General features: G+C 42.5%; 1 protein-coding gene across 11 annotated transcripts in view; it reads left to right on the top strand.

Moving 5' to 3' along the window:
• The window catches only part of mef2cb (myocyte enhancer factor 2cb), a 70,479-nt gene that overhangs the window by 27,719 nt on the left and 26,445 nt on the right, over positions 1-16,315 (top strand). For 10 of the 11 annotated variants that reach the window (XM_069178019.1, XM_069178018.1, XM_069178017.1 and 7 more), the window contains 2 exons: positions 4,109-4,307; positions 14,220-14,423. In XM_069178019.1, coding sequence (XP_069034120.1) covers positions 4,254-4,307; positions 14,220-14,423 — 258 coding nt within the window. In that variant the 5' untranslated portion in view covers positions 4,109-4,253. Of the gene's footprint in view, positions 1-2,646; positions 3,402-4,108; positions 4,308-14,219; positions 14,424-16,315 lie in introns of those variants that run through there. The other variant, XM_069178014.1, reaches the window with a different exon arrangement.

Genomic DNA, 16,315 nt, shown 5'->3' with positions numbered 1-16,315 from the left:
AGTATCAGCATCAGCAGAATTCAGCTTTTCCCATTTCCTCTTACAATTCTCTGAATAATTTCGTAGATGATACTACGAGAACTGGGGTCCTCATACATTTTCTCCTCATTTGCTGTCACACCTCTTCTACTCATTCATAAACCAAAGTCTGCAACTGTCTTTCAAAATGATGAATTCGTCCTGAGCATGAGTCAAAGTAAAGTTCCTTTTTTGTTGCCCCCGCCCCCCCCACCCAGATTCAAAGAAGTCGTCTTCAGTGTATGTCCTCAATAACAACGCCACATTAACAAGCACCCTACAGACGTCTATTAGAATGTGAAAAAGCGCCATGTGCTGTATATTAGTTTTTAGTGACTAAACACTTGGGAGTGAGGCGACCTAGAATCAAGCCTTGTGGTGCACTGAGTGTATATGTTCTCATTGTCCTCTCAGCTACACTTCTGAGACAGAGAGAAAATGCTCATTAGATCTATGTGCTGAATCGCGGCTCCCTCTCCATCTCTCCCATCCTCCCCCAACCTTCAGCTCTCTCTCTCTCTCTCTCTCTCTCTCTCTCTCTCTCTCTCTCTCTCTCTCTCGCTCGCTCGCTCCATCCGTCTGCTTAACAGATGGGAGGGTCGTGGGTACAGCTCTTCCCCTCCCCCTGGAGAGGCCTGGTGCCTGTTCAAAAAGATCCCTCTTTATGCTCCACTCCATTTCCCTCTCCTCACTGCTTTTTTCTGTTTTCCTTTCACTCTCCTTCTCTTTCATTGTCACCTCTCCAACTCGAAGCTCAAAGACGTAAAACAAGCAGAGGAGCAACCTTCTGTCTGCTTGGTGCCAGTGCGCCCTCCGACCTCAGCAATTGCCCACGCCAGCCTCCTTCCAGTTACCAGGCTAGTGTAAATACAGGCATACCATTAGAGTGCACAGAGAAGATGAAGAATCTCTTTTGTGTATTCTTCGCTTTATACAGCTTCATTCGTTCTTGCCGTACATCAGGATTAGTAAATTGGCCTAATGTGTACAAGCTTGTTAGTTCTTTCTTCTGTCTCGCACAATGTTTCCTCTTGTTATTTTATCACCTCATTTGCCCTCTCAAGGTCAGGTGTCAGTGTCGGTGCCCTGAAAACATTCCTGCTGAGGACTATGCTGCGGCACTTGACCATGTTCGCTAAGCTGTGCTTGTTTCCTGCATTTCCCACCATTTCACTGTCTTGGCGTCATGAGGCTAAATTGGATTTAGTGATTCAGTGGTAATTTGTTAAGTTAACTGATGCTCGATCCACCACAAGGGAAGGGGAAGGAAAAGAGCCCGATGAGGAGGTGGGCACTCAGTTCTTATCCAGGAGCTGCCTGGCACTCATATGGGACGGGGGCGGGTGTGAGGAAAAGCCGGGGGTGGTGACGGGAGAGGGGGGAGAGAAGAGGGGAGGCAACTTGTGTCACTGTGTAGGAGGAGGTAGAGGAAGCAGGAATGAGAAGGGATGGGGAAGGAGGCTGGCTGAGGTGGGGAGGCACCAACACGGGGCTAAGCGGCAGCAGAGCCTCACCTCAGGGAGTGTTGGCTGGTGCTGTGAGCCAAAAGCAGGGATTAAATGTTCAGGACACGGACTTAATCTTAGTGTTAATGTTACGTAAGTCCTAAGGTGTTGCCCCAGCGGGTGTTGACATTGAGAGGTTCAGCTCTGCTCAGTGTGCTGTGGGAGGAAGGAGGAGGAGGTGCAGGCCAGGAGGCATGGATCATGGAGGTAACGCCTCCTTGTTTGGAGCGTTGCCCAGGCTGGGTAGTGTTGAGTACAAAGACTGGGAGGGGATGATGCTGTCAGGCTGTGATTGAGGTACGCCAGCTTGATTGATATCCTTGTCTGGCTGTCTTGTGCCAAGCGCCTTAGTGTTGGCTTGTAATCCTAGTTTGTCTGACAACATCCTTTTTTGTTTTCTTCCAGAGGGCAGCTCTTTGTTTTTCTGTCTATGGATGGGTGTGTTTGCGCGGAGCAATGCTAAAATGTTTTGGATAGCCTCTTCAGAGCTGCCACAGAGTTATTTTAGATCTTGTTATTATTATGATGGTGCAGTCCGGCTGTTGTCCTAACTGCCAAATGATGCATTTATGTTCGTATCTCAATTCTTCTGTAAGTGGGTGTGTTCCAAACCATCATCTCAGGAAGTTTTTTGTCATGCATTTCATCATTGTTGAGACTGCATTGTCTCACATTGTTTTCAGTTTTCCTGTGATGGAAGTTTTTGGCAGACAATCTAAATTAAATACATAATAATTGATGTGATGTTATTTCTTACAACATTGAATATATTTACTAAATCTGCACTTTGCCTATAGAATCTGAAGGCCCACGTAATTGTTTTGTCTTAGCCCTAACTCGGATAAACAATACTGTACGATACATTTTGTAAGATCTAAACATGTAGTACACAACCTGCATTTTCTGCTGAAAAGATCTGCAGTCATATGCTATTGCTACTGGCCTTGGTCTGTCACTAAGAGCCACAGTATCCCTGGATGTCTCCATTACAAGCTTTCATTATCAATGTCCTACTCTCTCGCACAAAAAGGTCAAGTGCATAGCAATGTGCTGCGCTCACCTCAAGGGTTTAGCTCTTTCTTGTGCTTCCTCATGCATGTTACTCAATAAATACATGGATTCAGGTTAGGGGAAGATACAAAAAAAAAAAAAAAAGGAAAGGAAGTGCATCACAATGTGCAGGTATGTGTGCGGGAGTGTGCAAAGGATAGAATATGAGAAAGTGAGGAAAAGAGCAAGGGTGTTTGAGAAGAGAGAGAGAGAGAGAGAGAGAGAGAGAGAGAGAGAGAGTGATAGAGAGAGAGACTTAGAGTGACATGTCTTTTGGTGAAGCGGTGTCGTCTTCCACATCAATGTCTGATGCTTGTGCTGCCAGGTGCCGGAAATCTGGTTCAGAAAGGAGAGAAGAGAGAAGAAGGGGAAAGTAGAGAAAAAAAGGCAGGGTAGATGGAGGATTTTTTTTTTATGTGACGGCGCTGACAGCTCCCCTGCATTGCACTGAGCTTAAATAATGGGATGCTCATTTGCATAACGAGGGACGTTATCACCTCTACTGTCAAAAGAAAACACAACAACAGTTCTTCTGCTCCTCCCTGAGATAGATTGGGTTGGCCTACTTTAGCACTCTGGAGAGATGCACTGGAGCTCTGGCTTAGCCAAGCTCACACAAGAGCACACACACATGTACACACACACACACACACACACACACACACACACACACACACACACACACACACACACACACACACACACACACACGGACACACACACACGGACACACAGTCACTCACTCATGCAAACTTTTTGGAGCGCAGCTTTCCTCTTTGCACATGCAGTCCAGCACATCAGCTGCTGGCCTCCACCTCTGAAACACAGGTACACACACATTCAACACACAAGCAAATGCACTTGTGCATTTATTCACTGTTGCTCAGATTCTCTCACTGACATGCAATGTGTCCAGCTGGATTAAGTTCATTCTGGAATTTTGTTTGATTTCTGGCTCTAAAAAACATCCTCTTACTATATTTCACTCTTGTCACTTTTTAAAAAAAACTTTTATTTTGGCTTTGTTTTGCCAGAACCTGCAAGACTGAGTTCAGTATTACATCTGTATTCTATCCTGCAGCTCACATCTGCCATTTTGGAGATGAGCTGCAGTTAGAGTAGAAAAAAGTTGTGGCTGGCAGTTCCATTGTCAATATAGTGCAGTTTCATGGGAAGAAACAAAATGTATTTCTCAGTCTGGAGGTAATGTTACAGTGTTGGTGATTAGAGCGTTTAAGTTAGCGGCACTTCCAAAACACTGTCAAACTCTCTGTGAACGAGGCGAGATCCTGACAGCGCTGTCTCCTCTCATAGTCGGTGCCTGGGAAAAAAAAAAATGCAAAAACTGATTTGCATGATATCGACAGTGAAAAACACAGCGGTTCTCACAACATTGTTGACAGATTCTTTGTCTTTCTTCACCCTCCCTTGTGGCTGCCACGATGCCACTTTTATTATTTTTTTCTCTCAGTATTTTGCCATATTTCATTTCATTTAATGCTTCCTCTCTCCTACCCCTCCCTTCTGTCTTGCAGGTACAGATGCTGGAATCTTTGAGTTGATTGGAACAAATAGAAAGCAGAAAAAAGACAGATAAAGGAAGAGCAGAAGAGTGAAGTAGGAGAGAGAAGAAAGCTTCAAGTTCTTTAGAAAGAGGAGAGAAAGAAAGAGACGGGGACGATGGGGAGGAAAAAGATTCAGATCACGCGGATTATGGATGAACGCAACAGACAGGTAAGTCCCTGGGGGATGGGAGGATGGATGAGTATGAGGATGGGGGGAGAGAAGGGGTGGAGGAGGGAGGAAGGAGAAACACCCTACACCCCACATAGCCTTCAACAATGACGGTCTACTGGGAGTCTGGGCAATATGTGAACTGGGGGACAGAAAAGAGCATGCAGGGAAGGCTTAGTTATTGCTTTGGGTGGAAGAGTTCCAATGGTTTATAATGGAATGTTTGTTTCTCTTCTATCTAACAAACCAGCGTGAGGGCACCAGGAGCATATTTCCTAAAATGGATTTACATGAAAGCATTTGTAATTTCTAAAAATCCATTCTACATAATCACTGCTCGGTCTGAGGGCCGCAGCCTACACACAGCTGAAGCACCCTTCACACACCCCAGCCCTCACACCATGCCACCCAGTTTAGCTTTCTGCCAGTGGAATATTACCAGGCCGAGGGTGGTAGCACCAGAGAGGTAGGGTGGGGGAGAATATAAATAAACAACCAAACAGAGATGGGATGCTCTAAACACTGGGAAACAAACAGTGAAACAGTATTTTCCTTGAGCTAAATCAGTAACTGTTGAACCACTGTAACTTTCCTCTGTAGCTCAAATGATACATTTTATATGTGTAATACGTGGGAATTTCAAAATATTCCCAGTTAAACAACAATCCTAAAAACAATGGTATCCTTACAAGATACTCTTCAACAACAGCTGGCATTACTTGAGAGAGACATAATAAATTGTGGACAGCATGACTCAAGCAGACACGACCGTCTGTGGCAGGAAATAGATAGAGACAGAGCTCTCTCACTGCCCTTGAGGCCCACAATCGATCACTTCCTGTGGCACAGCTGACCACTGACACTTTGTCAGCTTCCTGGCAGCCCAATTGGATCCATACGGTGCTAACATGGCCCCTGGATTGCAGGTCAAACAGACACACAGGTCTGAACACAGACCTGTTTTCATCGCTTTTGAGACGCCTTTATTGTGTAAAGTCCACAATTGTGCCCCAGAAACCATTTCACAGTGCACTTTATCAAACACAGTAATTTGTGGCCAGAGTAAAATTATATATATATATATAAAAACTCAATAGAATGATTGGGCTCCACTGGATGAGTAATTGAAGCAGATTTTGACCCCTGTCACGACAGATCTTCAGTGGGATTGCAAATAACAAGAAGATACAAAGAATGAAGTGACAAAGTGACTGCACCTGAGTCAAAGGAGCCAATCCTAATTTTACTGCACACTCACCTCAGAAACAGGGTGCCTTTTAGAGTCACAGATGTAGCACAGAAAGAAGAGCAAGTTACATTATAGAGATTATAAAAACAAAAAACAGGGAGGATGTGTGACAGTATGTGCTTATGTGCTAAACTTAAAATCATGTATTTGCTGTTGAAAGAGGCAGGCAGACATGGAGACAGAGCAAGAGCAGGGAGGAGGTCACAGAGTTTTAGATGAGGACTAAAACTATCATGTTGCAGCAGCACCCACACTTCCTCCTTGCTGTTATCTCAGCCCTTCTCTCTCATCCCACCTTAGACTGGGCCTGCAAGTTGCACCAGGCTCTCCGACTCCTGAGGATAAGAAGGGAGAGAGGGAGACAGGAAGGACACCTGAGGGGAATCGATGCCTGAGATATCCGGGCTTTACTTACAGGGAGAGGAGGAGAGCGAGGAGAGAGAGCAGAGAGAAAGGGGTCACAGAAAGCAAAATCAATATATCACTGGATTTTGTTGTTTTGATAGATTACCTAAGTAGTTGTTGTTTTAGTGAAATAACGATTCCTCCTGACATGATATCATCAAGTCATGTGGAAAACACCGCATGCTCTTTGGAGCATAATGGCATTCATTGTCATTCAACCTATAGCCTAAATAAATGACATCACTGTGTTTTGAGGAGGCGGACATCACAAGACAGAGACAGAGACAGACACAGAAACTTAAATTTTGTTCTTAGAAAAAAAGAAAAGAAAAAACGGAAGCTTTGGCTTTGCATATTCTCACTTCCTTTTTGAGAAAAATGCCCAAAACCTATGCCAAATGAACACCAGAGGACTTAGTATAGTGTTGCTTTTAACCTCACATTATTTATATACTTTTACTGTTTTATGTCTAAATTGTTTTGCCTTCTTCTCAAAACTGTTCTGTGTTTAACAGATTAACATTGTTTTAGTGATTTGTACAAAATATGTAATACACAATAGTCTTATAATAATAGTTATTTGACATAAAAGAAATACCCAATTGCTTGTATAAATTTTTTTTTTTTTTTAAATGGTACCACTCCTGTTTCACTCCAAAATAGTAATATAGATCTATTGTAACATTTCCCTGATCTTCACACACTTCATAATGCTGCCCTCTTCGGAGTGGCACCACTCTGTGTAGCTGTCAACGCTACCTTGCCACCTACAAGGCTATATTGCCTCCCCCACCTTTGCCCTTCTTGCAGTAGCAGCATCATATTGGGCACAGGGCCTGGCTCTCTCTGGGCGGCCACTTTGGGCTGCCACCCCCAGGCCCTGAAACACTTCCCCAGAGCAGTGGCAGAAGGGCCAGGCCTCCCTGGCGTTGACTGGCTGCCCGGAGCTCTGGACAGTGGGCAGCAGTGTGTGAGCCCTGGCTCCAAGCCGCCCGACCACTCAGACCCTCTCCCAGCCTCGGGCACATGAAAGAGCCCCCTGTGCCATAAACTCATGGGCTGTACACAGAGAGCAGACTCTCTTGATGCAGTTCGCACACGTGCACAGATAGGCAGGCACACACACCCACACGCACAGGTGTGGGTGTGTGTGTGTGTGTGTGTGTGTGTGTGCGTGTGTGTGTGCATGTAGTGGCATAGACCTGAAACATAGCAGATTATCCACTCAGACACATACTTCGATGATGCATTTAGAGTCTTTGTTTACGCAGCCTCGACAACTGCATGCTTGTATTCACATGTACACATCTAAAACACATCTATCTCTCTGGAGTCCGTCTTGGGGATCGACTAATTTACTGCAATTGGTGCTAATTAGTGTTACCTCTCCAGCCAGTATAAGCTCCATGGGCTTAATTTAGGATGACTTGTTTGTGTGAATCTTTGTGTATGTGTGTGTGTCTTTGTGTGGGACATGTGGGTTCCAAGGGGGAAGGGACCCAGGGCCAAAGGTTAAACATGGATCAGGTCATCAGTGACAGGAAGTAAAACAACAGGCTCTCCCAGCTCCCACAAACAACAGTCACCCCAACACATACTTGGCTGGAAGAACATTAAAAAAAAAATACATGTTTTTATGTCTCCCTGCATATATCTTCTGTCACCATGTTAACTGCAGCGCTGCAGCTGATATAAGGGGTCTTTTTGTGTCTACGACCAAGCATTCTTCCTTCCAATCAACAGCACTGGGGTGAGAAAATGTGTGAGCGAAATTAACAGCAGGAAAATAATGAGGCCCACAGGGTAGCTCCTCACCCCTGCGCCCCTCCTCTAATTCCCTGTTTCCCACCTTCTACCATCTTATTCTTTTACCACAGCAAGTGGCACTGCTCTCTGTCATATGCTCAGCGCTACGAGACCTCACCTGCGAAGGGCTCGTGAAGCTCTCACCTTGTCTCTGCTGTAGTTTTTATTCTTTTTTTTTTCTCCCCCAACTTCTTTTTGTTTTGTTTCTCGTTCGCATGCTCTTCACATGGTTCATTGTGCTCTCACTCAGATTTTTTTTTTCCCCCTCAGTCTAGCTGTCTCTCTTTTCCTTCCTTTGTTCGCTATAGGACTCAATTTGTCAAGCCTTTAATCTTTGAAACAGAAGTTAAGATTGTTTATGGAGTATTATAGATGTTTTTTTCAAATTGTATGATGTGAAATTTCATTTAAAAAAATATTGCACACACATATGTGTAAACATTTGATTATACAAATAAGCGTTTAACAATTTATCGGGTTTTTTTTCCCTTTTTCCAAAAAAATAAATAAAATAAAAATAAAAAAAGATTTTGAAGGTTTTTTTCTAAAAAAAAAATTCAATGCACTTGCTCATAATCTGCAGGCCATTTACGCTATCTCAAAATTTTTCTCTTGAGCTAATGAAAAGTAAAGATTTTTTTGTGTGTTTTCTTTGGGCAGAAATAAACTAAAAGACACATATAACCTGTGTGAAAATCAGTTTAAAGCAACTGGTTAAGTTTTTCTTTTTTTTAGATGTCTTTTTATTTTAGTGAAAATCATTTAAAAAGTGAAAATAATGTGCCTTATGTACAGTGTCAGCCTTACTGCCACACCAAGTCTGTCCACCTCAAATGAATGACAACCAACAAAGTTATTTTTGTCGTTCTGACCACTAACTTGGGCTTTGCGATGTAACATCCACTTTTTTTTTTTAGCCCGTGTGTATATCCTTTTCCAGTTGCGGTTTTTCAGCATAAACAGGAACATACAGGGGAGCATAGCCATGTCAGTGCCGCACTGAGATGTAATTAGAAGCTCTGGTACAAAGAACAATCTAAACTAGCTTGCATTTGAAGACACCTATAACTAAAACTGGCATAATTAAGATACCACTCTGGGTTTCACAGGTTAGCTTTTAGCTAAAGTGGGCGCTTTTAGTTTAGAAGAAATGTTTGGGGTCTGCAGTCTCCTGTTCCTACTGTACGACAAGGCGCCCTGGAAAAGGATGACAAGTGGAGTTTTTGAGGAGAGAATATATTAGAAGTGGGACAAAGCCTCTTTTGTCGTAATGCCTCTCTTAACTGCGTCTTTGGCTGCGAGGCAGAGTTCAGACCAAGGTCTTGGTCTCCTCTTATTCCTTTTGCGTAAGCCCATGTCTTCCTGCTTGGCTCCTGACAATGGGATAAGTGTTTGTCTCAAGACAAATCGTGCTGCTCCATAGGTGACTGACATCTGTGTGTGTGTGTGTGTGTGTGTGTGTGTGTGTGTGTGTGTGTGTGTGGGTGTGGGTGTGTGTGTGTGCGTGTGTGTGTGTGTGTGTGTGGCGTGGGTGTGGGTGTGTGTGTGTGTGTGTCCGTCCGTCCCTGTCCCCACACGGCCATGTTTGGTTTGCTAACCAGCAGTTTTCGGTGCCTGTCTCTCCACTCCTCCTCTTCCTTCACCTCCTCCTCCCCCAGGGAAGCAGGCAGGAGGTGGGAAGCAGAAGCGAAGCCATTGTGAAGGGGAAGCCACTGGCCTCTTCCTGTTATGAGAGGAAATGCATACAAATGTGCTTCCTGTGCGTCCGCCCCCTCTTTTCTCCCTCCTCCTCCTCCTCCTCCTCCTCCTCCTCCTTCTCCTTCTCCTCGTGTCTTTCTCTCACCCATGTGGCAGAGAATCAGCCTCTATTCCTCCTCTCTCTGTGTCCCTCTGTTTATCCTGTTTTTTTTTTTTCTCCTTCTTTGCTGGAGGAAATGTGACAGGTTGATTATGCAGAGAAAACTGATTCCATTTTGATATATTATTCATTTTCATTGGTCATTTTCTCGTGATACCACAGATATTATTACATATAAACACACATTTAAATATGCAGAAAGAAATAAGAAAGAAAAGTAAAAAGGAACTCACGTGCTGAATGAAAATTTACAAAAGAGAGACACTGAAAAAGGAGGTGAAGGTAAAGTGGTTAAGTGTTTACGAAGGGTGTGTATCTGAACGCACTTGTGTGTTCATCTGCGTTGAATTGCATGCGTCTACATCTCTCCTGGGAAGGGGTTGTGGAGGAGGAAAGGGGTGAACGAATAAGTTGTGTGTAGCTGCGAGTCTTCAGTGTATCTTCACTATGCTTACACCTATGAGTGAGTGCTCTGCGTCGTACTATAATTGCCTGTACAAACACAAGTAGATGTGGGGTTATGGGAGTGTGGGGAGGTTTTGGTCTCCTTCACAGACTTAAAGAAAGGACCCCAAACTTTGAACAAAATCATGTGCTGTCTCTTATTGTGTGCCAACAGCTTTTCCATAATTGAGTCATCTCTTAGAAGGTTACGCTGTTGTTGTGAAATTTTGTTAGGGTTGATAATAAAGAGGCTTCCAAGCACAAATGTTCAAGGAGACTTTTGAGATATGCTGGCCAAAATTCTAAATTGCTTCTTTTTTTTTTGTCATTATTGTAGATATAAAACCAGAATGCAGAACAATGAGACATCGTTGAAGATTTATCCCGATAAACATGTTTTGCACTTCACATGAAGACATACATAATCCTAGAAGCATACGATGGCAGTTTAAAAGTCACGTGTCTTTTCCACTAACTTAAGTTTTTACCTCAAAGATGGCCAAAAATGGTCTCCATATCATTCCTGTTTGTTTATGTGTGCATGTTTTGTGTGTGCGTAGAGATGGGTTTCACACTCTGGTTACCAATACACTGTGAAATGACACAGTTGGGATCACACTCACACACTTACGCTGGTCCCTTTTACCAGTACACACATTGCTGTAATGTCAGGCTCTCTGTTATTAACATAGTGGTGTTTCTAACAGCACCCACTGACCAAAGAAACAAAAAATGACACCCACGCGGACATATGGGTGGTTTACGGGTAGGTTTCTCTAGTTTAACAACAAAGACACTAGTGAAAAAAAAAATCAATATTGTTCAACTTAACAACGGCCATACACCAACATCACAAATACAGTTGCTGGAACAAAATAATGATCGAAAAAAATTATGAATAAAAATAAAATATAGTAAGCAACTGTGATTTCTTCACAGTGATAATAGTTCATCGATTGCAAAATGTTAGAAATAATGGCACATAACTGTCCAGCTTACAAAATAAATGTATTCATATCACAATACGTTTTTAGCATATGAACATAGGCTATAAGCTTTTTATTAATGTCAAATATTTTTTATCACAATGTTTATAGATCAGGTGTGCCATTCATAGCATCTGTTTTCACCCACTGGAGGTGCGGAGCATTAGCTCCTCGAAAACAGGTCCGGAGAGTAGCAGTGTGCAGATGCTTTGTGGGCCGACAGAGCTGTTTTGAGCTTGCACAGGAAAAGCCAGTGGTGACATCAGTAACTAGGATGTTGATGGCCTAAAAGGGTTCACATGATGGTATCATGTGAAGCTGTGAATTGATGACAGAGTTAACTCAAGCACTGAAAACAAATACTGGACATAAAAAAATTATATCTGAGACACGATATAAATTAGAACATGTTTGCCCCAATCAAGGCAGCATTCATGTGCAAGTCAACTGTCTTTGAAAATGTTTGTGCACTTTGTTCAAGTAGGCATGCACAGTATACAGTAGATGTTCCTGTGTATTTATGGATGTACAGTATGTGCATCGTGTTAGTGATACATGTGTTTTGGAGGTAGCAGGTTGTACGTGTCAGGTTGAGATATGGGGGTGTGGTGTGATATTTATGTAGGTGTTATTGTTTGGTCAGTTAAGGCTTTTCATAATCACACTCATTCTCTTCCCGTGGTGTTGTTAAAGTCAGTCTATGTGTGAATTATAATATGTTGGAAAGGCATGCGCACAGTTCCTCATTTAAAGCGTTAGGCTCGAGACAACTTTGATTGGATTCTGCTCTACTTTTTTACAAGTTGAAATGAGAAGCAGAGAATCAATTTCTCCCAAATTACTTGTTAGACTGATGCATGTGTGTGTAGTTATGCTAAATGTGAGCGATCTGAGCCAGCATGGGGACCTCCCCTTTGAGACTAGCAGCTCTGGACTTCGGAGGATTCACACCCAGTCCACTGTGTGCGCCGCGTGCCACCTTTTGAAATATTAATGGACCCAGCAGAGTGAGTGACTGAGTGAGTGGGTGATAACGGAGCTGGGCCGGCTGCTAGCTGTGTCCTGCGTCTGCCCCTGGCGCCCCTTGCATCAAAACACCTGGGGAAGACAACACTCTACATGTCCTGTTCCTGAACAGTCTGCTTTGACCTTATGTTCTCCACTTCTCTCATCTTATGTACTTGCCCGTGCACGATTTGTACTGCAGCCCCATTCCTGCAAGGCTGGCGGACCCCTTTGGGGTGCTCACATTTCAGTTGTGGATGATACAGCTCAGAGTGCGTTGAATATGAAAATGTATGTTATTGTCACAGGATGCCTTTTGATCTTATGCCGTAAGAAAGAGTCTTGTTTTTTTTTCACATTCCAGTGTGACTGTGTAAATGTCAGCGTGGTATTTAGAGCCCAGGGGAGCGTTTTCTCCTTATGTCGCCAGTGAATCAGATGAGTGTTTGTGCTGAGGTACAGAACCTGACATTGCACACACCAGTTTGTTCGGAGGTAGAATGCTGTCCATGTCTCTGGTTTCAGCCTCTGTTGTCTGACAGATAGGCCGGCATGATGCGTTGACATCACTGGAAAAGTTTTTTTTTTTTTTTTTTTTTTTTTTTTTTTTCAGCTGGGGGGTGGGTCCAGGATATGACAGTTCATGCAAGGTTTTACCCACTCATAGTAGAGAGGGAGACGGAAAGAAAGACAGGATGGAGGTGAGGAATAGTTGATATTCGGTTTCCCTGGTGCATCCTGGGAGATATGATTTCAGGAAATTCAAAACTATCTATCAATATCTGTTCAACCCTGTCCCCTCTCCCAGTTGTAAAGAGAAAATGTGAAGGGCAATGTGCGATAGATAAATACCAAAAATATTTTCATGCATCTCCCAGATATACCTTACTTTGTAAGGGTCTTTTTGCTCGTATTGAGGGGAAGTATTCATTCTGTATTTTTTGGCTTACTTAATTGTCTGAAGAGAATAGTCAGACATGCAGCTAATCAACAATCTGAGATTGTTAGCTACCAGCTGGGCACAGCTCTGGCAGTATTTCCTCTCTGTAAAGAGCTTTGTTAACATAAATATCAAATGTAAATAATACACACAGTCGCAAGAGAAAATTTAAGAAATTTCAATAAAAAACAAACACGCAGTGTTGCTCAAAGAGGAAACCTGGCAGTGGCACATTTTTTTCTTTTTCTCATACAGCGAAAGAGCCTGCACACATGGCTTGGAAAAGAAACCAGGTGCAGCTCACTGGAATTAACTCACTTTCACTGCTCTAGTTTTGATCCAAACAATAGAGGAATAGAGGCTGTTCTATTTTGACAATGTGGGCACTTGTAAGCCTGTGTTGCTAAAGGTACAGGTCTTGGGCCTCACACACATACACACAAAATGTACTTTCGCATACTCACAAGCAGAGAGCGAGAGGAAAAAAAAAAAAAAAAAAAAAAAGACCCAGCTTGAAGAGACCATTTTTGTGGTTGAATTTGAGCGCATTGTCACTATTCACAAACAGCTTCAAACACAGTCAAGGAACCTGTACGTTATTTATATCAATGGCTTGTTGTTCACTGTTAGAGGTGGTTAATTGGGCGACAGAGCAACTGAACAACATGCACTAATGTCACCGTGTGAAAATAACATAGCGTGACAAAATTTTAGATCGAAATAGTTATAGGTATCTGTTAGGGGTTTTGGCAAAAGCAGGAGTGAGACAATGTTCACATTCAGGCCTATATGAAAGGGACAATTTAACTTGACATATGTTCCATGATGAGCCTCTGTGTGCTTTGATGTACAAGCAATAACTGATCTTCTTTACCGTTATCTGGCTGAGACAGAGTATTTTCAGTTCCTTAAATACAAGGCCAGCTTCTTTTTTTTCTTCTTTTTCCTGGTATGGTAAATGGACTGTTACAGTCACTGCGTGTCAAACCATGCGCATACTTCACTTTTCTTTAACGCTTTTTACTGAGAACAAATCATTTTTAAGAGGAAAAGCTATATTGTCAGATTTCTGTTTATTCCCTCATTACAAATGGATTAGTGTAGATGGGGAGATTTTTGTCAAGCAAAACAAGTTGATTTGATTTTAACAATACATTTATTCTTCCCTTTCTGTGAATTACTGTTCTGACAATTGTTTTTCTCCCCTTCTTTTACCCAGGTGACATTTACAAAGCGAAAGTTTGGCCTGATGAAGAAGGCATATGAGCTGAGTGTGCTGTGTGACTGTGAGATTGCCCTGATCATCTTCAACAGCACCAACAAGCTGTTCCAGTATGCCAGCACAGACATGGACAAGGTCCTGCTTAAATACACTGAGTACAATGAGCCCCATGAGAGCAGGACCAACTCTGATATTGTGGAGGTAAGTAACAAGAAAACACAGACGGCACACATGCATGCGCACACAGATGCACAGGAGCACAAACGCATGCCCAGACACGCATTCTCATGCAAAAGCACAAGCAGACAGATGGTTAAAGCGTTTATGACTCATTCAGCAACCCTTACTTCTCCCTTTTTGTCCTCAGCCTTAACATAGTGTAAGAAATAATTGCTCCCATAGTTTGTCAGTCTTCCCCAAGGGTTCGGAACCAATATCAATCACTTTTAGAAATGGTATTTTAAGACTCACAATATGTCATTAATTTCAAGAAAATATGTTTATTTAAATTGCCTCATTGTGTTGTTTGTACTTTACAACATAAAAGAGGTATGCTATTATTGACCTGGGCCTTTCAGACTGTCCCCTGTGGTGTGTAATCACCACTCTCTGCCCTTGGTGTCTTGTCACCATTGATGTGCCTCTAAGAGGAGGATGTTGATCTGACTTGCTTTGGACACATGTCGCTAGACTGGCTCAAGGCGATGTTAAACAGCGCTGTCAGGCCAGCCAGTAGGCAGGTAGATAAAGCAGGAAATGACGCTGGCACCCTCCTGGATCCTTAAGCTCTCAACGTGAACCTGTTATGCAACATTCACTCCGGAGCTCTGACCCAGTGGGTCACACACACAGACATGAATGCATTCATGCAGAGTTGATCCCCTTTACTCCCTTCCCCTCTCCTTTTCATTTACATTCACACTGTGTTTTCAGATTTAACCGCACCAGGCCCACAAACTAATATTAAAGGAATAATACTGAAATGTATAATTATGTCACAAACCCTATGTTAATGTATTATTTATCATTATTGCTACACGGAATCCTTAAAGTAATATAATGCTTATATTATGATAAGTATGCAAATTAACATTACATTAAATTAATAATTCTAGATGCTGTTTTTATTTTCTGCATGTTTGCCTGTCGTTTAGCATTAAAATGTTGTTCATGTTTCATGATTCCGACTCCAACCATTCCCCCCACTTCTCACAAATTAAACACAAGCGGAAACAATTATTAGAAATATAACCTAGTTTTTATAATATTTACAATTTAGCTTGGGTCTTTTGCAGTATTTATAGTATTACAGTAGACACAACATGAAGAATGGAAGAGGCTTAGAGGTGACAGCACGCCTCAACTGTGTCCAAATATACTCAATTGTTTTTTTTTATCATCTATGCACATTCAGTTTGTAATTCAACAGAAACCTGACTGCAGCACCATGTTAATTTATTGGATCCACTTGGTCATAATTCATGCACTACACCATAAATCTGTCGTTGTGGGCTCAGTATTTAAAAACATCAAATGTACCAAAGGAATCATGAGGATCAATGAGATGAAATGAATGAATGCCACAGACTGTCCAACGGGCTGCCCAGTCTAACACAGGATCAAACAGCATAGGACATAGTTTTATCTTTTCATATGGGTGTTGTTGGGCGTGTTGCCCACCCACGGGTGGACAGGCCCACCGGATTCTCGCCAGCTATTCTAGATAGTACCCTGCACCTGTCTACAAACCTATTCAATCTACAGACTAATGCCAAATGTCTTTGTCTTTCAAAGACTTTGTCTTTCGTTATTCCAATCCCAATGTTTGGAGGTTAGAAACAGAGTAAATAATGCATTGCAACATATAGCAAACTTAAGAGTGGCTTGCTATGGTCATTATTGCTTTTGTTCCTCCACCTTATCCATTTGGTTCAGTCAAATATGCAGTGTGTTAGTGTAGTTCATACATCAAGTGATACGGCACTCAGCGTATGACTGGCCTTCATGATGAAAACAAAGCGAGTGGACTTGTTGCATTATCGTGGACTGTATTGAGAAGAAAAACAATTAATTCAGGATTCCTTTCCTGTGAT

This window comes from Embiotoca jacksoni, unplaced genomic scaffold (assembly GCF_022577435.1).
Source record: "Embiotoca jacksoni isolate LCO1_2020_lvr unplaced genomic scaffold, fEmbJac1.0.p SCAF_8, whole genome shotgun sequence".
NCBI classification, from domain to species: Eukaryota; Metazoa; Chordata; class Actinopteri; family Embiotocidae; genus Embiotoca; species Embiotoca jacksoni.
This window is presented reverse-complemented; position numbering and strand designations above follow the sequence as displayed.